General features: G+C 45.7%; 1 protein-coding gene across 7 annotated transcripts in view; it reads left to right on the top strand.

Annotated features, from left to right (window-relative positions):
• Positions 1–24942, top strand: part of AGAP1 (ArfGAP with GTPase domain, ankyrin repeat and PH domain 1) — a 557152-nt gene that overhangs the window by 273849 nt on the left and 258361 nt on the right. For all 7 annotated transcript variants that reach the window (XM_060015879.1, XM_060015878.1, XM_060015876.1 and 4 more), the window contains one exon: positions 2849–2941. In XM_060015879.1, coding sequence (XP_059871862.1) covers positions 2849–2941 — 93 coding nt within the window. The remainder of the gene's footprint in view (positions 1–2848; positions 2942–24942) is intronic.

The following is a 24942-nucleotide window of genomic DNA, read 5'->3' as shown; positions in this document are numbered from 1 at the left end:
TTTCAAGCCTTATAATCGTGGTGTCACTTACATGGTATTTTTTAAAGCTTACCATGTAATGCCGACACCCCGACACAGAGCCAAGCATACCCAGTAACCTAAGATTGTGAAAAAGGCAGAGCCCAGCTCATAGAGACGCTCTGTAAAAATAAGGCAGCAAAATTGATAGTCTAAATAGACCTGTTTGAATGGTATTTTGTCTTCTGTAGAGAAGGGGAGCGTGGATCCTATTATATGTGTTCCAGCAGCCTTCGACTTACTCATCAGTTAGAAAGGGGAAAGCAGGTTTCTGTTTAATAGTGAGGGCTCCTGTCAGCAATGCTGCCTGTCCTTGGAAGCAGGCAGCTGACGGGGTGCCCCTTCAGGGCTTCTTTTATCGCCTGGGGGAAAGTTAAACATTCCTCTAAAGAAGGAGACGGTAATGAGAGTTATCCTAGCCTTTCTTTCCTCTGCGTTCGCTGTTTGCGGAGGCTACACGGTCCCACTTCCGGCTCCCCCCGACCTTCTGTGATGGGTGTGATAAACTCCCGTTAGGTTTCTGGTTGTGTGTCAGGCTGGATGCCTTGCACACTCACTCCTGCCCCAGGCAGCGGTACCCAGAGAGACTTCGGATCTGATGATTTCACGGAGCCATTCCAGCTGGAACGTAAGGACGTGGCTGATGCAGTCTCAGAGTTGGCAGAAACATCAGGAACCTTACTGGGAATTTGTACGTGCTGCGGTGTCTTATGTCCAATGGGTTTGTTTTAGTTTCGTTGTTGGATTTCAGTTTTATGACGTATATCACAGCCCGTTGTACCAAAAGTCACTGTAAGACAGCGATACCAGGTCTTTTGCCTAACAAATAACCACTGATCTGTCTTGAAATTTTAGTTTTATGACTCTCTCCACCAACGTGTTGGAGCCGTAGGGAATTTCTGTTGCATTTTGTCAGTGAAGTCTTACATCAGTTTTGACCTCCTTCATCTCAGGGAGTGTGATCAAACATGGAGCTTAGTTCATAATCCTGCTTCGTGTGGAATCTGGAAATTCTGCTCTGACGACAGAGTGGCTGTGAGGACAGATGTGCTGCCTTGAGGAAGACGTTGATTTTTTTTAATGTTTGTTTTGTTAATTATTCTGGTTAATAGAGAATAATGAAGATAGATTTCCAGATTTAGAAATTTAGAATTCATAGAATTCTGAAAGTACCATTAATGGTCTCTGTTGATTTAAAACAATTTTAAAAGTCATCGCCGTGAGCTTTGAATCTCACTTTACAAATAGTAACCTGAAATTCCAGCTTTCTATGAACTGAGACGTAGGGAAAAGAGAATTTAAGGCTGTCACGTAGCTCTTACCACAGATTATTAATTAAAGAGTTAATTAAAGAGAAAAGTGAGCCCGCAACTCTTAACTAAAATTCACGACAAGGAATTGATAAATCTCTATTTCTTTCCTAGCCCAAAGGTTAAACGTCATGTTTTATGTTCTTCTGAAACTTCCTATTGGTTGCTTGTTTCGTTTCCTGGTACTTCATTCCAGGCTTCTAGCATCCTAAAGAAAAAAGCACACGGGGCCTGGCACTTAGTAGGTGTTCAATAAATAAATGTCGGCTTCTTAGCATCATCCAAGAAGCCTGTCTTCTGAGGAGTCCTTGTGCCCCTTGCAGTCCCAGATCCGGGTTTACATCATGGGGACTTTTCTCCCTTATGCCCTACGACATCGCCCCCTTTAATATTTAAAAAAAAAAAAAAAAAATCAGCGGCCCCATCTCACGCCCTTTAAAACTGGATTTCATTAGCTTCTCACTGCTGCCCTGGACACCACAAAGTCTGTTCATTTCATATATCATCCCAGATTTGAAAAGCACATGAAAATGTTTCTCCATTTTCAATATTGCGTGAGTAATGTTCCCATTGAAAAGTAATGGAGTGGAGTTGTCACTTGTCAGCAGTTATTAAGGAGGACGAATCTCAGATCTTTCTCTCATAATAAAATAAATCTGTCAGAAAATCACTGTGCTCACACTTTCTCATGCCACCAAGAGAGGGAGACTTAGCTGTGGTGCTCCTTCAGTGTCCCCAAGGCACCGTGTGCTGGAGTTGTGGCTTCCAAACTGGGGCGACCACTGCCGCCCTCCCCGCCGATTGCCCGCTCCTGGGCAGTGCACGTACATTGGCAGTACGGCCAGGGAAACTGTTCAGGAACTTGGCAAACAAAGCCACTCATTTTTCCCCAGAGTACTGTTTTGCCCCAAAAGGTATTTTCAACTTTTTTCCCTTTGTTGTTTTTTGTGGTATCTTAAACTAGTTTTAACTTTGAATTTGCTCTTTTCTAGCTATCCAGAAGCAATCAAAAGGAACATTAATGGCACCTTGATACAAATTAAGGGTGTCCCTTTGAATTGCACAGCCGAAACGTTAATAGAAGCTTTTAAATCCTTCAGATGTTAATTAAATATATACGTTTATGTCATAGGTTTCCCAAACAAGCAGCGAGGAATCCTCTCCTCCTCGGCTGGACTAACTGCGGCTTTAGAGTGTGTTTTCCCGTTGGGCGTTACTTTCCTGTATGGTCCACTGGTTTCTAGTAATTGAATTTTGAACTCTTTACAAAAGAATTAAAAGATAATTTTGCAGTGGAAAAGTAGGAAGAAAAGTTTAGAAAACTCCCTGTAACGTCGCGGCTCGGTGGCGATGGGCGCCCCAGCAGTCTGCTCCTGGGTTGTGTGCGCACGTGGGTACACGCATAGCTCACCCAGGGCTTCTGGGCGTGTGTTCTGCAGCAACCATGCAGATGGGGCTCACCTCCACGATCTGGGAACCGCAGCCCTTCCCCAAATGCTAACTTTATTTTTGCTTTGCAGTCTCGGAAAGGGAGTGACCCAGACAAAGAGAAAAAAGGCCTGGAGAGCCGGGCGGACAGCATCGGGAGCGGTCGAGCCATCCCAATTAAACAGGTATGCTGCTTCCCCCTGCCTGTCCCTGTAGCTGGAGACACACCCCGGCTCTCTGCTCACCGTGATGCCGGCTCGTGCGCCAAGGTTTGTTTGATGTGCTCTGTTGATGAATGTAGAAGTCACTCACTTGACATCGATTAGAAGAGGTTCCTGTGTGTATTAAAATAGGATCATTAGAATGAGAAGAGGGAAATGTGGCAACAGATCTAATGAAGTGCAGTCTGCCCGCCTGCATATGGAGTGTGTTTGGAGGGTGCACTGGCTTCAAAGGCTGCCTTTGTAGCTCGGCTTTGATTGGGCCGCTGGCCGCCAGTCGACAGGGGTAAATCAGATCGCCATACCAGAGCCCCTTGTGATCACAGAGTAGCCCGACGTGGCCCTAATTTGCTCGCGCAGACGGACATCTGAACACTGTTTCAGGCTGGTTTGTAACAACGAGGCAATTAGTTGTGATAATCATAGCCGGTGTGTCAGCTGTGCGCTCTTGTTTGTAATTTGCTAATGAAGGAATTGTAACTTTGATTAGGTTCAGTTTCATTTAGACCTTATTATATAAGGGAACATTTACAGCTGTAATGCGGGGCCTTAATTAAACTTCCTCATTACACAACAGGACTCGAATGCAGGCATTTGTTTTGGCCTATGTTGCTAGCCTGGAATCGTTTTTCATTAGCCCAGAAGCCGGGTACCAAATTACTTTATGTCTCAAGTAAAACGGGAATTCATCGGACCTATTTGGCTGCGGTAGTTCCCAGGAAAATAAAAATAAGTGTTCAGCCCGGCACCATGGCTTCTGGAAATGCCACCTTTTAGTTTGTTGAAGAAGGCCCGTTGATTTAGAGTGCATTCTGCTTCAGAGGAAGGGAATCTGTGGGCAGGATAGCAGCTTTGCCTCTTCTCCGGGTACTTAGACAGTTTCACCAATCCTGTAGGAACTCGTGTTGGTACTGACCACCCGTGAAAAGGGCTGGAGTCTTTCCACAGTTTAGTGTAATCTGTTTGAAACAGTAGGAATACAGCTTTAGCTGGGGGCCGGGCAATTTCTGCACAGAGGTGTGGGGAGGGACGGGATAGATCGGGCCCCAGCGTCACAGGTGAGACCAGAGCAGGAAGTGCACGAGGTCTTCGTAAGATGTGTTCAGACGCTGAGCGGCCAGTGTGTGGGCTGGCGTGGAGAACCACTGAGGAAAGTCCTCTCTCCTCCTCTTTGCTGTTCTCCCTTTTTTTTTTTTTAGACTTTTGCTTTTTTTTTTTTTTTTTTAGATGTTGGGGGTAGGAGTTTATTGATTTACTTATTTATCTTTGCTGTGTTGGGTCTTCGTTTCTGTGTGAGGGCTTTCTCTAGTTGTGGCAAGTGGGGGCCACTCTTCACGACGGTGCACGGGCCTCTCACTCTCGCGGCCTCTCTTGTTGCGGAGCACAGGCTCCAGACGCGCAGGCTCAGTAGTTGTGGCTCACGGGCCTAGTTGCTCCGCGGCATGTGGGATCCTCCCAGACCAGGGCTCGAACCCGTGTCCCCTGCATTAGCAGGCAGGTTCTCAACCACTGCGCCACCAGGGAAGCCCTGACTTTTGCATTTAAAAAAAAAAAAATTTTATGGAAGTATAGTTGACTTACAATTCTGTGTTTAATTTCTGCTGTACAGCAAAGTGATTCAGTTACACATATATATATATATGCTCTTTCATATTCTTTTCCATTATGGTTTATCACAGGATTTTGAATATTGTTCCCTGTGCTATACAGTAGGACCTGTTGTTGTTGTTTATCCATCCTATATATAATAGTTTGCATCTGCTAATCCCAAACTCCCAATCCATCCCTGCCCCATCCCTGCCCCCCTTGGCAACCACAAGTCTGTTCTCTGCGTCTGTGAGTGTGTTTTTCAAGGCTCTTAAACAACTTCTTAGCTGTAGAGATGCAAGCACACGGTTGTTTATTCTTTGTGCATTTATTTGTAAATGTAACTCTCCACATAAGGTAATTTTAATGTGTAATTTTCATTCTGTTGATGCTGTTTCAACTAGAATTAGAAAAAGCATTCAACTCTTTTCCTCTCACTTAAAATATTGGTCCCGGGACATTTCCTTTTGGGAATATTAGAACTCAATACTAGACTGTTGCCTTAAGTCACGTGTCCTGTGGGTTCGGGTGGGAGCGTTGGCCTCCACACCAGCCAGGCAGACCCCCAGGCTCCTCTGTGGAGGCGCTCGCCTTACAGGCCAGGCTTTCAGTATGGGTGCCGATGGGGCTTGACCGTGCAGCGTAAAGTTTGTATTATCCACTCTTTGGAAGCTTTCAGTCGTGTATGTTCCAAATAATCCAGTCGAACTCTAAATCACGGTGTGGTTTTCTGGAGAATCGTGACACAGGCAGTGCACGTAGCTCGTGTCTCTCATAGCTGCCCCCCGCGTGTGGCCACAGACCAGACGCCTCCCAGAGACCTCACCTGGCCCGTCCGAGTCCCGTGGACTCTGTGCCCGGCCTCAGAATCCTCATCTGTGAAATGGGCTCCGGACGATACCGACTCGCTTGGGACACTGGATGTGGAGATGCCAGCGAGAACTTTTAGATTCCAGCAAAACCGGACTTTCAGATCGGTCTTGCTCAGGACACTGTCGTCAGAGCCTTGCTGCGGGTCACAGGGACTGACGTGGGTTTGCACGCTGCCATACAGATTTATCTGTAGTTTTATAAAGGAACCGAGACCATTAGAGGTAGTCTAAATTCCTAACCCTCCCAGTGATGACTTCAACCGGTAGAATTGAAGCAAGAGGATTACAGAGGACGGAGCCCAGTGGGGCAGTACCTGCCGGAATGTTCTAGACACTACAGAACTGGAACAACTAAATGACGGCTTAGTATTCGTTAAGCTGTTTTCATCTAGCATGTCACCGAACCCTCAACATTGCGCGGTTCGGGTAGCCGTGTTATCCTTATTTTTAAATTAAACCCGCATAGGGCAAGCTTTCCAGACCAGGCATCTTCAGAAGCTGAGGGGCCAGGATTCGGACCCCGGCCCCCATATCCCCACGGCCGTGTGCTGTACACTGCCTGTTGGCGAAAAGCCTTCAGAAAGCTTAAGAAGCAAAGTTACGTGTTTTAAATTAAACATGCGACCCCTGACCTCAGACAGAAATACCTCCTGCTTGTGGAGAGGAACCTTCTGAGATGGGCCTGCGGCAACGCGCTTCTCCAGGGACATGGGTCCTCGCGCATCTGTCCGGGGCTGCACGGGGTCCCTTCATCCTGTCCCGATAGCCTGCCCTTCCCACCAGCATCCGAGCACTTGTCTCCATACTCAGCCTGCATTCAGGGCTTGGTCTGTATGTTGGGGCCCTGAACCCCAGCTCATGGGCCCTTTGCCTAACAACAGAGAAGTTGTCCTGAACCTCAGGGACCTCCCGGTGGGGCGGGGCTGGGCTGGGGGTGGCTTTGGGACGGGCCAGGATTTGTGATCATCATGGGGTCTGTCTTCCCCTCCGTGCAGGCGTCTTGTCCAGGGCGGTTTAGGGCACGGGTGAGGCCACTTGCAACACGCTCTGCAGCCTGACTCGTGTTTTTACAGATCAAACGTGTTCCGGTTGGTTATTTTAACCTTGTTTGGCTCACGCTTTACAGCTTGTCCGCTCGTTGTGAGACAGAGGCTTCTTCCCCCAGCGTGGGAGCTGCCCGTGCACGGCAGGCAGTGGTCCTCTCTTCCCTCCTTCCCCAGTGAAAGCTTTCTCGTCAAGGATATGACTTATTTTCTGCAAAGTAACTTCATTTCCTGAGGTGGACCTGGGCCCACCTTGCCTTTTCGTCCTTTCTGAGGTCTTAGTGGAGGTTTGGTTCAAAGAGTTCTGCTTCTGCCGCTGCTTCTCCGTCTCCTTCCTTCTCCTCCTCAAAAAGGTCTATTCGAACAAAAATTAAAAAGCAAAGCAAGAAAAAGAAAAGGCCAGAGGCCCGGCCCGGCAGCGCGTGGGCTCGTCACGTATTAATTTTTCACTGCTGTGGAGAGTTGCACATGCATAATCGCTTGATGGCGGTGGGAGTTGGGGAGCTCCTATGGTGTCATTTGCATAAATCTTGTTAAGTCACTGGCAGTAAATGAAGTACAAATGAGCCCGGAGAAGGTGACATGCAAATCGTGGGTGGCAGATGGGAGGTCTGTTTGGGGGACGGCAGCTGTGTGCTCTTTCTTCTTTCTTTCCCTTCCGCATGTTTTCGTCTCTATATTATGGTCCAGATACTCAGCCTCAGCGTGGCCTCCCCCTTCCCGGGGCTCGTCCTGCCCCCCGGTGTTCACGCGGGGAAAACAGACCTCAGGGCCTCGTCGCCTCACACCTAGTAACTGACGCTAGAGTGTGAACGTTGGAATTTTTAAAATCTTGGTCAGTTTATCTTGTCTCGCTTACACAATTGAAAATACCTGTATGTATGTTTTATTTGTGAGGACAAACAAGAAACAAGCGCACGCCTCCCTAAATGTTGTCTCCTGGGATTTCCAAGGATGAAAAAGAGTGGAAACTACTGTCTGCTTTATTATGCTTCTGTCTGGGGGTCTTCCCCCCTTCAGACAGACTGATGGTGTTTATCCAGCTGTTGACACCCGTCCCACGTTCACGGCTGGGCCCTAAGGGGTGGGCATTCCCGGTGAGGCAGCAGGGGAGATTGCAGAAGAGCACGGGGCCTGCCTGTAAATCCGGCCGCAACGAAGACCCCTCGCTGTCCCCGTGGACCCCCCCGGCAGGGCCCGCACGGGCCTGTGAGGCCCGGCTGGGGTGCCGCTTGCCTGGTGGCTTGTCTCTTAAAGATGTAAGTGCCGGCGGGACTCAGCTTTTAGAGATTCGTGGGCGAAGCACCGCGCCTGCTTGCTTCCTGCGTTCAGAAGTCTTCTCTGTATTTCGTCCACTGGTTGCTATTTTGAGAGAAACAAGTCTCCGTTGACCTTGAAGAAGCGCAGGCAGAGAGGTGTGTGCGGGGACCCGAGCTGTGACAGGCACTCAGGGGCCACCTGTTCCGCTTGGCTCTTCCTCTGCCTGGTCCAACCCAGGCACCTTCTCGGAACTCGGGCCTGAGGTGCTGCTGGAGACCCGGCTCAGCTGTTGAATCCTGGGATGCTCCAGGGAGACACCAAACACCAAGTGTCTTCGTGTGACTTTTTGATTTTTTCCCCTGAGTGGTTGGAAGCATTTTATTTATTTTATTTTTTAAATTTTATTGGAGTATAGCTGATCTACAGTGTTGTGTTAGTGTCAGGTGTACAGCAAAGTGATTCAGTTATACATATATTCATTCTTTTTTAGATTCTTTTCGCCTGTAGGTCATCACAGAATATTGAGTAGAATTCCCTGTGCTGTACAGTAGGGCCTTGTTGGTTTCATGTGACTTTTTTTAAGGTCTTAACTTTGACCTTGAACCCTGATGGACTTTGGCCACCTCTGGGTCAGACAGACAGCCAGTGACAGCAGGGCCTTTTCTGCAGCCACTGAAGCCACAGGAAAGCCCTTCCCAGGGCATCAGAGGCAGAGCGGCCTGGGTAGCACTGTCCCCGGCGCTCAGCCGTCACCCGTGAGCCGTTTTGAAGCCATACATGTGTTTGATTCTCGGTTGAGTAGAAAGCAGCAATTGTCCATTAAGTGAAAGGATCCTCTGGAGTGAACCCCCTCGGCCAGCCTGCTGTAGGCGCTGACCTGCGTGGTCTGGTACCTGGGGTCTACCCGGGCGTGGGGAGGTGGGTGGAGGGTGTGGCATCCGCAGGAAGAAAGCCGCCCGACGCTGCTCACTCGTAGCATCTCCGGAAGGTTTGACCCCGTTCACAGCCGGGTGGGCGGCCACCCAGCCATCGTCTGCTTTCCTGGAGGAAACAAGATGGGTGACCGGGCCGAAACTTTAGAGAGACTGGCAGGGAGAGAAAGGGGCCGGCTGTGCCCTCGTCCCGGGATGCGGGGAGAGCTCACCCCGTGGCGCCGTGTCCACAAGGGATCCTGTTTACTCCGTGAGCACCAGCGTCCTGAGAAGACTCTGCTCACCCGTGTGGCAAATCGGCTGTGCGCGGCACCCACGGGGGCCCAGCCAGCTCCCCAGAAGCAGGTAATTTACTGACACAGACCCGGTGCTCTGAAAGCTAATTTACCTCACTTGGGTGCACAGGGCCCTGTGAGGATTGCATCCGACCTGGTTCACGACAGACTCAGCCAATTACGATTATTAATTTAATAGGTCAGGTGGGGGCACACACGCTTTTCATTTGACTCCTCAGATTTCATAGTGTCATTGGCACTCTTGGCACACTTTGGAATATCTGGTTGCCTGTGTTGGAATTTACCGTCAACCGTCTCTGATAGTAAGGCAGACCCCCTGGCACTTTGGCCAGTGTAGGTGGGTGGCAGTATGGTGTGTACAAAATGCTCAAAATGCTGAAATAAATGACATGACTGAAATGCAAATCCATACTTTACATATAAATCTGCAGAGCGATGTAACCTAGTCCTTCCCTTGGTCGGGGGCTGCGGGGCGGCGATACGGAGTAATGTACAGTGAAGCGCTTTACACGCTGTAAACTGCCTGCAAACACAACGTTGTTTCCAAGAGTGGAAGTTCGTGTTACGACTGACAAAGTAATATACAATGAAGCGCTTTATACGCTGTAAACTAGCCTGCAAACATAATGTTATTTCCAAGAGTGGAAGTTTGTTTTACGACTGAGTGTGTCCTCTGTGTACCCATAATCCAGGAGCTGGGGTGATACCTGATTTAGTGATTCATTTCACCTAAAGGTTGTTTATTTTCTTTAAAAGTTCAACAGTGGTGATGAAAACCCAATTCCCTGTGGGCTCAGAAAGATAAACTCACACACAAATAGAGGGAAGTTGCTCAAAGCTAAGTTTCTCCAAGCTTGTGGATGAATCAATAAGATACTTGGTTTTGGCATTGTTTCTTACCAGACTCAGCTGGCTTGTAACTGTCATACACTCATCCTGTGTGGACACGCCCTGGGGACTCTGTCAGGGGCTTGGAGAGACAGAAGATAGATGCCTGCCACCCAGGCTGGCCTCAGACTTTGAGGGAGGCCCCTACCCCTGCCCTCCAGTACTGGTGGGTGGGCGTTGCAGTGGAGGTGTGTTGAAAGGGCCCTGTACCCCTGGAGGAACGGTGGATTCCACTGGGCTGGTCAGTCCCTCTGGACTTGGAGGTATGAGCAGGCAGTCATCAGAGGCAGCGGGGGCAGGATATGAGCAGGGCAGAGAGAAGGAAGGGGGTGTGAGGCAGGGAAGCTGGAACGGCCGGGGCGTCCCGTTGCCAAGGGCTCTGACTGCCCCGCGGAGGGGTGTTGGTGTCAGTTTCTCTGCCTCGGCTGTGGGGAGTCAGGACTCGTCCCCACTGAGTGGCAGCATGAGGGTGGGAGACTTCTGAGTGCGTGGAGCTCAGGGCTCCAGGCTCCCCCGGGGCAGAGCGCCTGCGGGCTGTGTCCCCGAGGGCCGGCCAGAGCAGCCTTTACTTCTCAGAGGGCCTGTCGCTGCTGTTCTTCCTGGTCAGAGGGTGTCCTCCCCCTTGCAGCTTTATCCCCGTAGTGTTTATGACACGGGGCGATCATAACCTGTCACGGTGCTAGTGGTGAACGACGTTTACTGGCTGTTTCCTGAGTGCCAGACACTGGTAGAGCTTCAGTGTCATCCCTTTGAACCATGAAGTAGGAAATAGGATGGTGCCCATTTCACAGATGAGAAAGGTGGGGCTGAGTAACCTGCCTGGCATCACACTGTGTACGTCTGCTAGGGCTGCCGTCACAAAGTGCCACGGCCTGGGAGGCTTAAACAACAGAAGCTCTGGAGACCAGAAGTCCAAGATCAGGGTGCCAGCAGGATTGATTTCTGGTGAGGACTCTCTTCCTGGCCTGCTGAGTCTTCCTCTTATAAGGACACCAGTCGTATTGGATTTGGGGCCCACCCTTATGACCGCAGTTAACCTTAATAACCTCTTTAAAGTCCCTGTCTTTAAATAAGGTCACATTGGGGGTTATAGCTTCACCCTGTGAATTTTGCGGAGACACAGTTCAGCCCATAGCACACGGTTAGTTAGTGCTGGGACAGGAGCGCCAGGCTGTGTGACCCTAGGAGCCATCTGAAACAATCTCTCCATCGACACGTTCTTCTGCCTTAGGCCTTCCTAGGATTACAAGGTGTGGCCACTTTATTCCTGTCCGTATGTTTGAGAATCGGAAGAACCTTTTTTAGGAGGCTCCATGTACTAGTTAGGAAACACGTGGTATTTGAAATATTCTGAGTTAAGCATTTGAACTTAAATTCTCCTAAGTTGCAGTAAACTTATCATTTGAAGTAAGACTGTTGTAGGAATGCTTCCTTCTACTAAGCCTGTGGCTCCCTCTCTAGGCAGTGCATTTCATGACGGTTAAGGCTAGCTTGGATTTTGTTCTTTGTGAACGTAAAGTTTGAAACAAGTGAGCACCTCACTTTCTGGCAGGAAGAATCATACGGGCTGTCAAAATGTCATGTTTTGCATCCATCAACTGATGAACGGATAAAGAAGATGTGGTATGTATATACAATAGAATACTATTCACTTAAAAAAAGAATGAAATAAAACCATTTGCAGCAACGTGGATGGACCTACAGATTATCATACTAAGCGAAGTAAGTCAGAAAGAGAGAGACAAATATCATGATATCACCTATATGTGGAATCTAAAAAAAAATGATACAAATGAACTTACTTACAAAACAGAAATAGACTCACAGACATAGAAAGCAAACTTACGGTTACCAAAGGGGAAAGGGGGGGAAGGGATAAATTAGGAGTTTGGGATTAACATATACACACTACTATATATAAAACAGACAACCAAAATGGACCTACTGTACAGCACAGGGAAGTATATTCAATATCTTGTAATAATGTAAAAGAATGTGAAAATGAAAAAAAAAATATATATATATATAAAACTGAATCACTTTGCTATATACCTGAAACACTGTAAATCAACTATACTTCAGTTTTTTTAAAATGTCATGTTTTGTGTAAAAACAGCAACAGTGGAACCCTCTGAGACATTTGGCTGCTTGACTGGACACTTTTCCAAAAACCGGAGAACGTGGCTTCTCACCCAGGCTCCCTTCTCATGACTTTGCTCCACCGGTTGCTCACTCCAGAGCCTTTGGCCCCAAAAATTGTGAAGGATACGTCCTCAGACGTCCTCACCATCCCCTTCTCAGGAAGGTCATCAGACAGCGACATTTCATCTGCTAGATGTGAGCAGCAAAAACATATTTGCCTTCCTGCATCTCACTCAGGGAATTTATTTATTTTTATTATTTTTGTGGGAGCCTCTTACCATCATAGCCTCTCCCGCTGTGGAGCACAGGCTCCGGACGCACAGGCTCAGCAGCCGTGGTCCACGGGCCCAGCCGCTCTGCGGCATGTGGGATCTTCCCGGATCGGGGCACGAACCCGTGTCCCCTGCATCGGCAGGCGGATTCCCAACCACTGTGCCACCAGGGAAGCCCCAGGGAATTTATTTTTTAACGGAGGTACCGATGGCCACGTTTTCAAACCCTTGGTACCAAAGCTGACAGCCGTAATGAAATATCTAGAAATTTGCTGAAATATTATAAAACAGATGTGGAAGGATTTGTAGGTTTGAGAAATCTGTTTGCAGTTAAACATTTTCTATAAAGCACTTAAGATTATAGTTATGTTTATAGACTGGTGAAATAGAAACATTTAAAAATATCACTTATATATGGAATCTGACCCCCCAGAAACCAAAAAAAGATACAAATGAACTTATTCACAAAACAGAAGTAGACCCCCAGACAAAAAAAACAAACTCTTGGTTACAAAAGGGGAAAGCAGGGGGAGGGATAAATTAGGAGGTTGGTATTAACATATACACACTACTATATATAAAAGAGATAACCGACAAGGACCTACTTATAACACAGGGAGTTATACTCAATATTTTGGAATAACCCTGTAAGAGAAAAGAATCTGAACAAGAATATCTATATATGTTATATATTCTGTGTGTGTGTGTGTGTGTGTGTGTGTGTGTGTGTATAACTGAATCACTGCTGTACTCCTGAAACTAACACGACATTGTAAAGCAACTATACTTCAATTTTAAAAAATACTATTAACAACTTAGCGCCTTCCCAAGTTCATCAGACCCACACCCCACTATATTTGCTCGTGACATTTCCATCTACTTAGAAAGTCATCACAATTGACCAGATTGCTGTGTGTTCAGTTTATTAAAAGAATGCTGGCGATCCCCTGGGTGCTCATTGTGCATCAGTTACTATATTAGATGCTTTAATCACATGACCTCACTTAGTTCTCCACCAGCCTCAGACACAACTTACTGCCAGCGACAGATAAGGAGCCCAAGGCTTAGGAAGGTCAGGTCACACAGCCCAGGTTACAGAGCTGTAAGTGGCAGCGCTGGAATTCACACCTGGGAGTCCTCTAGGACAGCGGTCCCCGACCTTTTTGGCACCAGGGAGCGGTTTCGTGGAAGACAGTTTTCCCACGGATGGGAATGAGGGAGATGGTACAGGCGGTCATGCGAGCGATGGGAGCGGCAGATGAAGGCTCACCTGCTTGCCTGTCGCTCGCCTCCTGCTTTGCGGCCCGGTTCCTAACAGGCTGCCCATGGCCCGGGGGTCAGGGACCCCTGCCTCAGGGCTGCTTCCCTTCCTTCCTTGCACACATAGGGCTCCCAGCTTCGGTTGGTCCCTGTAGTCTCTGTTTGTCACAGTCTTCCTGTCTTCAGGGCCCATGTCTTCTGTTCCAGGAAAACGTACCTTGTGCCCAAGGAGATGTGCTGTCTTCTCTCCACCCTCCCCTGACACCTCGTCAGGCCTCGGGATCTTGCCTCCGTCTTCCCAGATGCATGGACACGTGCATCCTTCATGCCCTCTACTCCCACGTGCTTTGGGGGGAGGGGTGGGGGGAGGGGCATTGCCTCTTTTGACAGTGTTTCTCTCCCGAGTGTCCACAGGGCAGGGCAAGTAGGTAGGCAAGTATATGTGGTAGATGGAATAGGTCAATAGTGTGAAATGTTTTTCTTTCCCCCAAAACAATGTTATGTTTCTTTTAAAGAATATGTTACATTGGAGAAGTCATACTCTACGTTGTTATATTTTAAGATACAGAATAATTTTTTTTTTTTTTTTGCGGTACGCGGGCCTCTCATTCTTGTGGCCTCTCCCGTTGCGGAGCACAGGCTCTGGACGCGCAGGCTCAGCGGCCATGGCTCACGGGCCCAGCCGCTCCGCGGCATGTGGGATCATCCCAGACCCGGGCACGAACCCGCGTCCCCTGCATCGGCAGGCGGACTCTCAACCACCACGCCACCAAGGAAGCCCCAGAATAATTTTTATTTTTTTAATTAATTTATTAAAAATTTTTTTTACATCTTTATTGGAGTATAATTGCTTTACAGTGGTGTGTTAGTTTCTGCTTTATAACAAAGTGAATCAGTTATACATATACATATGTTCCCATATCTCTTCCCTCTTGCGTCTCCCTCCCTCCCACCCTCCCTATCCCACCCCTCCAGGCGGTCACAAAGCACCGAGCTCATCTCCCTGTGCTATGCGGCTGCTTCCCACTAGCTATCTACCTTACGTTTGGTAGTGTATATATGTCCATGCCTCTCTCTCGCCCCAGAATAATTTTTAATCCAACATTCTCTGAACTCTGATTCATATATACATAGAATACTCTATTTAGGTGAAACACAAGAGGTACATCTTTTAATCCTCAAAGAGTAAAACCTTTGTCAGTGACCTAAATGATTTTAGAAATGTAGTTTCTTCTAAAACTTCTTTACTACAGAAGAAATTGCGTCTAAATAGTTGTCTTTTTTAAAATTATTTTATTTTATTTTATTTATTTTTGGCTGTGTTGGGTCTTTGTTGCTGCGCACGGGCTTTCGGCATGCGGGGGCTGCTCTTCGTTGCGGTGCGCGGGCTTCTCATTGTTTTGGCTTCTCTTGTTGTGGAGCACGGGCTTTAGGTATGCGAGCTTCAGTAGTTGTGGCACGTGGGCTCTGTAGTTGTGGCTCCCGGGCTCTAGAGCGCAGGCTCAGTAGTTGTGGCGCGCGGGCTCAGTTGCTCCGCGGCATGTGGGATCTTCCCGGACCGGGGCACGAACCCGTGTCCCCTGCATCGGCAGGCGGACTCTCAACCACTGCGCCACCAGGGAAGCCCGAGAACTTTAAAAATTTTAACTTTTTATTGGGAAATAATTTTAGACTTGTACAAAACTTGTAAAAATTGTACAGTGAGTTCCCATATACCTTGCACTTGGCTTCCCTAATGTGAACAGTTTACATGGCCCTAAACAGGTATCAAAGCAGGAGACGACTCGGATAACACACTGCTCTGTCTGCAGACTCATCTTGGATTCCATCCCGGTATGCAGGCGAGGCTCCCTCCTTGCATTTGGTTGCTGTGTCGACTTCCTCACCTCCACACTGACACAATTCCTCAGTCTCTCTTACCTTCCATGACCTTGACACCATCTAGGAATACTCATCAGCTGTATTGTAGAATCTCTCTCTATCTGCACTGGGACGTTTTTGTCTGGAATAGATTGAGGTTATGCGTTTATGGCAGGAACACAAGAAGCGTTGTGCCCTTCCCAGTGCCCTCAACAGGGAGCACATGCTTTCCAAATATCTAATTACTGGTAGTGTCATTTGGTCATTTGGTTAAGGTGGGGTCTGCGGGTTTCTCAATTGGCAGTTACCATTCTTCCTTTAGAGGAAGTTACTGATAAGTATCTTAGGGGGACACTTGGACACTGTGCTGATATTCTGTAAAAACATGTTTAATGATATAAATTGCGTTCAATAATAAGTAGGTTTTTAAAAAATGAAGAGTTTCCTTCTGGTAAATGTACGTAGTCTTGAGCAAAGTGCCCCGGGTGCCGTGAGTACATAAGTGGAACAAAGCTTATTTCCCCTCTTCTATAACAGGTGAATCAGAAGTCTGAATTCCATGAAAGGCCTCTCCTGATCAAAGGAATTTCAAGAGTAGTTGTTATACATAAACTAGTGCTTTCAGGTACTTATCAGCCTTTTAACATAGTAGTATCTGTAACTCAGGAATATTTCATAGTCTGAAAGAAAGGACAACTAATATTTTCCCGGTGTGATTTTTTTTTTTCCTCCTTTTAGTCTTCCATTGATTTACCATCTGAGAACCAATTAAGTGCTTGTTTAGCCCCCTCCTTTGTTGGGGGAAAGGGGCAAAGGGGGACACTTGTGAAACTTGCTGGGCCTTTGAGGAGGACCTGGGGTGAGGAGGGGTCCAGGAGAGGAGGGGGGCCGCCAGGTTGGGAGGGTGAGTGGACCTGGCGAGACAGATCTGAGGATGGACGGGCAGCTCCCAAACTCAAGGCTGACCGGAGGCTGTGGGCCTTGGAATGTGGGCCCATGGTGGATTCTCAGCAAATCCTAAGGAATCACCAACAGCTGCCAGTTTCTTTCATTTAAAAACTGGTCAGTCTTGTTTATCAAACAGCAGCTATGCTTTGAGTGCTGCTGGGGTCAGGGTTGGTGTAAAGTGGGAAGCTTTCCCAAGGTACTTCTCCAAACCAAGATCTGTTTCAGTTTGGTCCCCAATCATTTTTTGCTTGAAAACTGAAATTCTACTCAAAATTTTACATATTTCTCTTAAGTAATTTATCTCAGAGAATGAAGAATATATATGTGTGTGTTTATATATATATTGATATGTATATATTTTTATAATATATTAACATATATTAATTTTAAATAATAACCATAAGAGTTCTTTTTCCCTGTGGTCATGCCATTTTTGCCCAAATAACCAAATTCTCTCCTTGAGTCCATCCTGAAATTACAGTGTCTTAGGACAACAAACATACTGGTTTTTAAAGCTGGAAAGGATTTTCATTTTACAGATAGGGAAACTGAGTCCCAGGAAGGTTAAATGACTTACCCAACATTACACTTCGTTGCGTGCAGGATCCAGGATCCCTCATTCAGCTGCTCACCCCAATGCCCTTTCCACTATTAACACCAAACATCTTGGGCATTTTCTTCTTCCTTGGACCTTTTTTTAAAAGAATAGAAATAACAAATGATGTCTGCAGATATTCTGATTTTCTTTTGACTGGCCATGTTGCCCTAAGTTGGATCCTTCAGCTTCATACTGTTGGATCTATTTTAAAAAGGAGGAAGAGAAGAAATAGAAATCATTGTATTTGAAAGGATCTGATTCCCAATATGAACCTTTTTTTGTGAAAAAAAAGTAGCTTATTTATTTATTTACATCTTTATTGGAGTATAATTGCTTTACAATGGTGCGTTAGTTTCCGCTTTATAACAAAGTGAATCAGTTATACATATACATATGTTCCCATATCTCTTCCCTCTTGCGTCTCTCTCCCTCCCACCCTCTCTATCCCACCCCTCCAGGCGGTCACAAAGCACCGAGCTGATCTCCCTGTGCTATGCGGCTGCTTCCCACTAGCTCTCTACCTTACGTTTGTTAGTGTATATATGTCCATGCCTCTCTCTCGCTTTGTCACAGCTTACCCTTCCCCCTCCCCATATCCTCAAGTCCATTCTCTAGTAGCTCTGTGTCTTTATTCCTGTCTTACCCCTAGGTTCTTCATGACATTTTTTTTTTCTTGAATTCCATATATATGTGTTAGTATACGGTATTTGTCTTTCTCTTTCTGACTTACTTCACTCTGTATGACAGACTCTAGGTCTATCCACCTCAGTACAAATAGCTTGATTTCGTTTCTTTTTCTGGCTGAGTAATATTCCATTGTATATATGTGCCACATCTTCTTTATCCATTCATCCGATGATGGACACTTAGGTTGTTTCCATCTCCGGGCTATTGTAAATAGAGCTGCAATGAACATTTTGGTACATGACGCTTTTTGAATTATGGTTTTCTCAGGGTATATGCCCAGTAGTGGGATTGCTGGGTCATGTGGTAGTTCTATTTGTAGTTTTTTAAGGAACCTCCATACTGTTCTCCACAGTGGCTGTATCAATTTACATTCCCACAAACAGTGCAAGAGGGTTCCCTTTTCTCCACACCCTCTCCAGCATTTATTGTTTCTACATTTTTTGATGATGGCCATTCTGACTGGTGTGAGATGATATCTGATTGTAGTTTTGATTTGCATTTCTCTAATGATTAATGAAGTTGAGCATTCTATCATGTGTTAGTTGCCAATCTGTATATCTTCTTTGGAGAAATGTCTGTTTAGTTCTTCTGCCCATTTTTGGATTGGGTTGTTTGCTTTTTTGTTATTGAGCTGCATGAGCTGCTTGTAAATTTTGGAGATTAATCCTTTGTTAGTTGCTTCATTTGCAAATATTTTCTCCCATTCTGAGGGTTGTCTTTTGGTCTTGTTTATGGCTTCCTTTGCTGTGCAAAATCTTTGAAGTTTTATTAGGTCCCATTTGTTGATTTTTGTTTTTATTTCCATTTCTCTAGGAGGTGGGTCAAAAAGGATCTTGCTGTGATTTATGTCATAGAGTGTTCTGCCTATGTTTTCCTCTAAGAGTTTGATAGTTTCTGGCCTTACATTTAGGTCTTTAATCCATTTTGAGCTTATTTTTGTGTATGGTGTTAGGGAGTGATCTAATCTCATACTTCTACATGTACCTGTCCAGTTTTCCCAGCACCACTTATTGAGGAGGCTGTCCTTTCTCCACTGTACATTCCTGCCTCCTTTATCAAAGATAAGGTGACCATATGTGCGTGGGTTTATCTCTGGGCTTTCTATCCTGTTCCATTGATCTATATTTCTGTTTTTGTGCCAGTACCATACTGTCTTGATTACTGTAGCTTTGTAGTATAGTCTGAAGTCAGGGAGCCTGATTCCTCCAGCTCTGTTTTTCGTTCTCAAGATTGCTTTGGCTATTCGGGGTCTTTTGTGTTTCCGTACAAATTGTGAAATTTTTTGTTCTAGTTCTGTGGAAAATGCTAGTGGTAATTTGATAGGGATTGCATTGAATCTGTAGATTGCTTTGGGTAGTAGAGTCATTTTCACAATGTTGATTCTTCCAATCCAAGAACATGGTATATCTCTCCATCTATTTGTGTCATCTTTAATTTCTTTCATCAGTGTCTTATAATTTTCTGCATAGAGGTCTTTTGTCTCCTTAGGTAGGTTTATTCCTAGATATTTTATTCTTTTTGTTTCAGTGGTAAATGGGAGTGTTTTCTTAATTTCACTTTGAGATTTTTCATCATTAGTGTATAGGAATGCCAGAGATTTCTGTGCATTAATTTTGTATCCTGCTACTTTACCAGATTCATTGATTGGCTCTAGTAGTTTTCTGGTAGCATCTTTAGGATTCTCTATGTATAGTATCATGTCATCTGCAAACAGTGACAGCTTTACTTCTTCTTTTCCAATTTGGATTCCTTTTATTTCCTTTTCTTCTCTGATTGCTGTGGCTAAAACTTCCAAAACTATGTTGAATAAGAGTGGTGAGAGTGGGCAACCTTGTCTTTTTCCTGATCTTAGTGGAAATGCTTTCAGTTTTTCACCATTGAGGACGATGTTGGCTGTGGGTTTGTCATATATGGCCTTTATTATGTTGAAAAAAGTTCCCTCTATGCCTACTTTCTGGAGGGTTTTTATCATAAATGGGTGTTGAATTTTGTTGAAAGCTTTCTCTGCATCTATTGAGATGATCATATGGTTTTTCTCCTTCAATTTGTTAATACGGTGTATCACATTGATTGATTTGTGTATATTGAAGAATCCTTGCATTCCTAGAATAAACCCCACTTGATCATGGTGTATGATCCTTTTAATGTGCTGTTGGATTCTGTATGCTAGTATTTTGTTGAGGATTTTTGCATCTATGTTCATCAGTGTTATTGGCCTGTAGTTTTCTTTCTTTGTGACATCCTTGTCTGGTTTTGGTATCAGGGTGATGGTGGCCTTGTAGAATGAGTTTGGGAGTGTTCCTCCCTCTGGTATATTTTGGAAGAGTTTGAGAAGGCTACGTGTTAGCTCTTCTCTAAATGTTTGATAGAATTCGCCTGTGAAGCCATCTGGTCCTGGGCTTTTGTTTGTTGGAAGATTTTTAATCAGTTTCAATTTCAGTGCTTGTTATGGGTCTGTTCATATTTTCTATTTCTTCCTGATTCAGTCTTGGCACGTTGTGCTTTTCTAAGAATTTGTCCATTTCTTCCAGGTTGTCCATTTTATGGGCATAGAGTTGCCTGTAGTAATCTCTCATGATCCTCTTCATTTCTGCAGTGTCAGTTGTTACTTTTTTTTCATTTCTAATTCTATTGATCTGAATCTTCTCCCTTTTTTTCTTGATGAGTCCAGCTAATGGTTTATCAGTTTTGTTTATCTTCTCAAAGCACCAGCTTTTAGTTTTACTGATCTTTGCTACTGTTTCCTTCATTTCTTTTTCATTTATTTCTGATCTGATCTTTATGATTTCTTTCCTTCTGCTAACTTTGGGGGTTTTTTGTTCTTCTTTCTCTAATTGCTTTAGGTGCAAGGTTAGGTTGTTTATTCGAGATGTTTCCTGTTTCTTAAGGTAGGATTGTATTGCTATAACCTTAGAACTGCTTTTACTGCATCCCATAGGTTTTAGATCATCGTGTCTCCATTGTCATTTGTTTCTAGGTATTTTTTGATTTCCTCTTTGATTTCTTCAGTGATCACTTCGTTATTAAGTAGTGTATTGTTTAGCCTTCATGTGTTTGTATTTTTTACAGATCTTTTCCTGTAACTGATATCTAGTCTCGTATCATTGTGGTTGGAAAAGATACTTGATACAATTTCAATTTTCTTAAATTTACCAAGGCTTGATTTGTGACCCAAGATATGATCTATCCTGCAGAATGTTCCATGAGCACTTGAGAAAAATGTGTATTCTGTTGTTTTTGGATGGAATGTCCTATAAATATCAATTAAGTCCATTTTGTTTAATGTATCCTTTAAAGCTTGTGTTTCCTTATTTATTTTCATTTTGGATGATGTGTCCATTGGTGAAAGTGGGGTGTTAAAGTCCCCTACTATGAATGTGTTACTGTCGATTTCCCCTTTTATGGCTATTAGTATTTGCTTTATGTACTGAGGTGCTACTATGTTGGGTGCATAAATATTTACAACTGTTGTATCTTCTTCTTGGATCGATCCCTTGATCATTATGTAGTGTCCTTCTTTGTCTCTTCTAATAGTCCTTATTTTAAAGTCTATTTTGTCTGATGTGAGAATTGCTACTCCAGCTTTCTTTTGGTTTCCATTTGCATGGAATATCTTTTTCCATCCCCTTACTTTCAGTCTGTATGTGTCTCTATGTCTGAAGTGGGTCTCTTGTAGACAGCATATATAAGGGTCTTGTTTTTGTATCCATTCAGCCAATCTGTGTCTTTTGGTGGGAGCATTTAGTCCATTTACATTTAAGGTAATTACCGATATGTATGTTCCTATTCCCATTTTCTAAATTGTTTTGGGTTTGTTATTATAGGTCTTTTCCTTCTCTTGTGTTTCTTGTCTAGAGAAGTTCCTTTAGCATTTGTTGTAAAGCTGGTTTGGTGGTGGTGAATCTCTCACTTTTTGCTTGTCTTAAAGGTTTTAATTTCTCCATCAAATCTGAATGAGATCCTTGCTGGGTAGAGTAGTCTTGGTTGCAGGTTTTTCTCCTTCATTACTTTCAGTATGTCCTGCCACTCCCTTCTGGCTTGTAGGGTTCCTGCTGAGAGATCTGCTGTTAACCTTACGGGGATTCCCTTGTGTGTTATTTGTTGTTTTTCCCTTGCTGCTTTTAATATGCTTTCTTTGTGTTTAATTTTTGACAGTTTGATTAATATGTGTCTTGGCGTGTTTCTCCTTGGATTTATCCTGTATGGGACTCTCTGTGCTTCCTGGACTTGATTAACTATTTCCTTTCCCATATTAGGGAAGTTTTCAACTATAATCTCTTCAAAAATTTTCTCAGTCCCTTTCTGTTTCTCTTCTTCTTCTGGACCCCTATAATTCGAATGTTGGTGTGTTTAAATGTTGTCCCAGAGGTCTCTGAGACTGTCCTCAGTTCTCTTCCTTCTTTTTTCTTTATTCTGCTCTGCAGTAGTTATTTCCACTATTTTATCTTCCAGGTCACTTATCCGTTCTTCTGCCTCAGTTATTCTGCTATTGATCCCTTCTAGAGTATTTTTAATTTCATTTATTGTGTTGTTCATCGTTGCTTGTTTCATCTTTAGTTCTTTTAGGTCTTTGTTAAATGTTTCTTGCCTTTTCTGTATACTATTTCCAAGATTTTTGGATCATCTTTACTATCATTATTCTGAACTCTTTTTCAGGTAGACTGCCTATTTCCTCTTCATTTGTTAGGTCTGGTGGGTTTTTATCTTGCTCCTTCATCTGTGGTGTGTTTTTCTGTCTTCTCATTTTGCTTATCTTACTGTGTTTGGGGTCTCCTTTTTGCAGGCTGCAGGTTCGTAGTTCCCATTGTTTTTGGTGTCTGTCCTGCAGTGGCCAAAGTTGGTTCAGAGGGTTGTGTAGGCTTCCTGGTGGAGGGGACTAGTGCCTGTGTTCTGGTGGATGAGGCTGTATCTTGTCTTTCTGGTGGGCAGGTCCACGTCTGGTGGTGTGTTTTGGGGTGTCTGTGGCCTTATTATGATTTTATGCAGCCTCTCTGCTAATGGGTGGGGTTGTGTTCCTGTCTTGCTAGTTGTTTGGCATAGGATGACCAGCACTGTAGCTTGCTGGTCGTTGAGTGAAGCTGGGTGGTGTTGTTGAGATGGAGATCTCTGGGAGATTTTTGCCGTTTGATATTACGTGGAGCTGGGAGGTGTATTGTGGACCAGTGTCCTGAAGTTCGCTCTCCTACCTCAGAGGCACAGCACTGACTCCTGGCTGCAGCACCAAGAGCCTTCCATCCACGCGGCTCAGAATAAAAGGGAGAAAAAGTAGAAGGAAAGAAAGAAAGAGGATAAAAAAAATAAAGTAAGGTAAAATAAAATAAAGTTATTAAAATAAAAAAATAATTATTAAGAAAATTTTTTTTGTTGTTGTTGTACGCGGGCCTCTCACTGTTGTGGCCTCTCCCGTTGCGGAGCACAGGCTCCGGACGTGCAGGCTCAGCAGCCATGGCTTACGGGCCCAGCCGCTCCGCGGCACGTGGGATCTTCCCGGACCGGGGCATGAAGCCATGTCACCTGCATCGGCAGGCGGACTCTCAACCACTGCGCCACCAGGGAAGCCCAAGAAAAAAATTTTTTTTAAAAGTAAAAAAAAAAAACAAAAAAAACGGACAGATAGAACTCTAGGACAAATGGTGAAAGCAAAGCTATACAGACAAAATCTCACACAGAAACATACACATACACACTCACAAAAAGAAGAAAAGGGGAAAAAATCATAAATCTTGCTCTCAAAGTCCACCTCCTCAATTTGGGATGACTCGTTGTCTATTCAAGTGTTCCACAGATGCAGGTACATCAAGTTGATTGTGGACCTTTAAACCGCTGCTTTTGAGGCTGCTGGGAGAGATTTCCCTTTCTCTTCTTTGTTCTCACAGCTCCCGGGGCTCAGCTTTGGATTTGGCCCCGCCTCTGCGTGTCGGTTGCCGGAGGGCGTCCGTTCTTCGCTCAGACAGGAGGGGGTTAAAGGAGCCGCTGATTCGGGGGCTCTGGCTCACTCAGGCCAGGGGGAGGGAGGGGCACGGAGTGCGGGGCGGGGCCGCGGCGTCAGAGGCTGGCGTGACGTTGCATCAGCCTGAGGCACGCCGTGCATTTTCCCGGGGGAGTTGTCCCTGGTTCCCGGGACCCTGGCAGTGGCGGGCTGCACAGGCTCCCCGGAAGGGGGGTGTGGAGAGTGACCTGTGCTCGCACACAGGCTTCTTGGTGGCGGCAGCAGCAGCCTTAGCGTCTCATGCCCGTCTCTGGGGTCCGCGCTGTTAGCCGCGGCTCGCGCCCGACTCTGGAGCTCCTTTAAGCAGCGCTCTGAATCCCCTCTCCTCGCGCAGCAGGAAACAAAGAGGGAAGAAAAAGTCTCTTGCCTCTTCGGCAGGTCCAGACTTTTCCCCGGACTCCCTCCCCGCCAGCCGTGGTGCACTAACCCCTTCAGGCTGTGTTCAAGCCGCCAACCCCAGTCCTCTCCCTGCGCTCGGACCGAAGCCCGAGCCTCAGCTCCCAGCCCCGCCCGCCCCGGCGGGGGAGCAGACAAGCCTCTCACCGGCTGGTGAGTGCCGGTCGGCCCTGATCCTCTGTGCGGGAATCTCTCCGCTTTGCCCGCCTCACCCCTGTTGCTGCGCTCTCCGCCGCAGCTCCGAAGCTTCCCCCCTCCGCCACCCGCAGTCTCCGCCCGCGAAGCTTTTTTTTAATGCATTTATTCAGCAGGCTCGCTGATCTCCCAGCAGCCCTAGGAGGCTGTGTACTGTTACTCTTTACATTTTACAGATGAGAAAGCCGAGGCTCAGCGTACATAGGTTCATTAAGCCAGGAAGAGGCAGAGACAATGTTCAAACCCAAATCTGCCTCTTTCCAAAACCTGTGGTCTTCACACTGAATGCCCTCATCTACCACTGGGCTTCCCATGTGATATGAAAAATCCAGGGCCAGAGCAACACCCAGGGACTAGTGCAGATGTGTTTTCCTAATAGCACCAGTGCTGCTGGGTCTTCGGTGGGTGGCATCCGCGCTCCACGGTACAGCCAGACCTTCTGCAAGATCTCCTTCCCCTTCATCCTCTAAGTGTATTCCACAGCAGTTGTTTGTAATTCAAGTATCTGGAATTCACTGTGGTTTTAATTAGTTGATTACTAGTTCTTTAAAATGTACTGTACTCACTGTGGGTCTTGCAAATTGGTAACTGGTAGCTACCAGTATAATTAAATATTTCAGAGCACTTGGCTACAGTAGCATTGAACTGTGAAGAAATAATGTAGAGCCAATCAAAAAGAGATCCTTGTAAACTCATTTACAGCGGCAGTGTATGTTAGAATCATCGTAGAGATGCTTATT

The sequence above is a fragment of the Delphinus delphis genome, chromosome 7 (genome assembly GCF_949987515.2).
Source record: "Delphinus delphis chromosome 7, mDelDel1.2, whole genome shotgun sequence".
In the NCBI taxonomy this organism is placed as follows: Eukaryota; Metazoa; Chordata; class Mammalia; order Artiodactyla; family Delphinidae; genus Delphinus; species Delphinus delphis.
The sequence above is the reverse complement of the archived record's forward strand: the minus strand, read 5'-3'. Positions and strand labels throughout refer to the sequence as shown.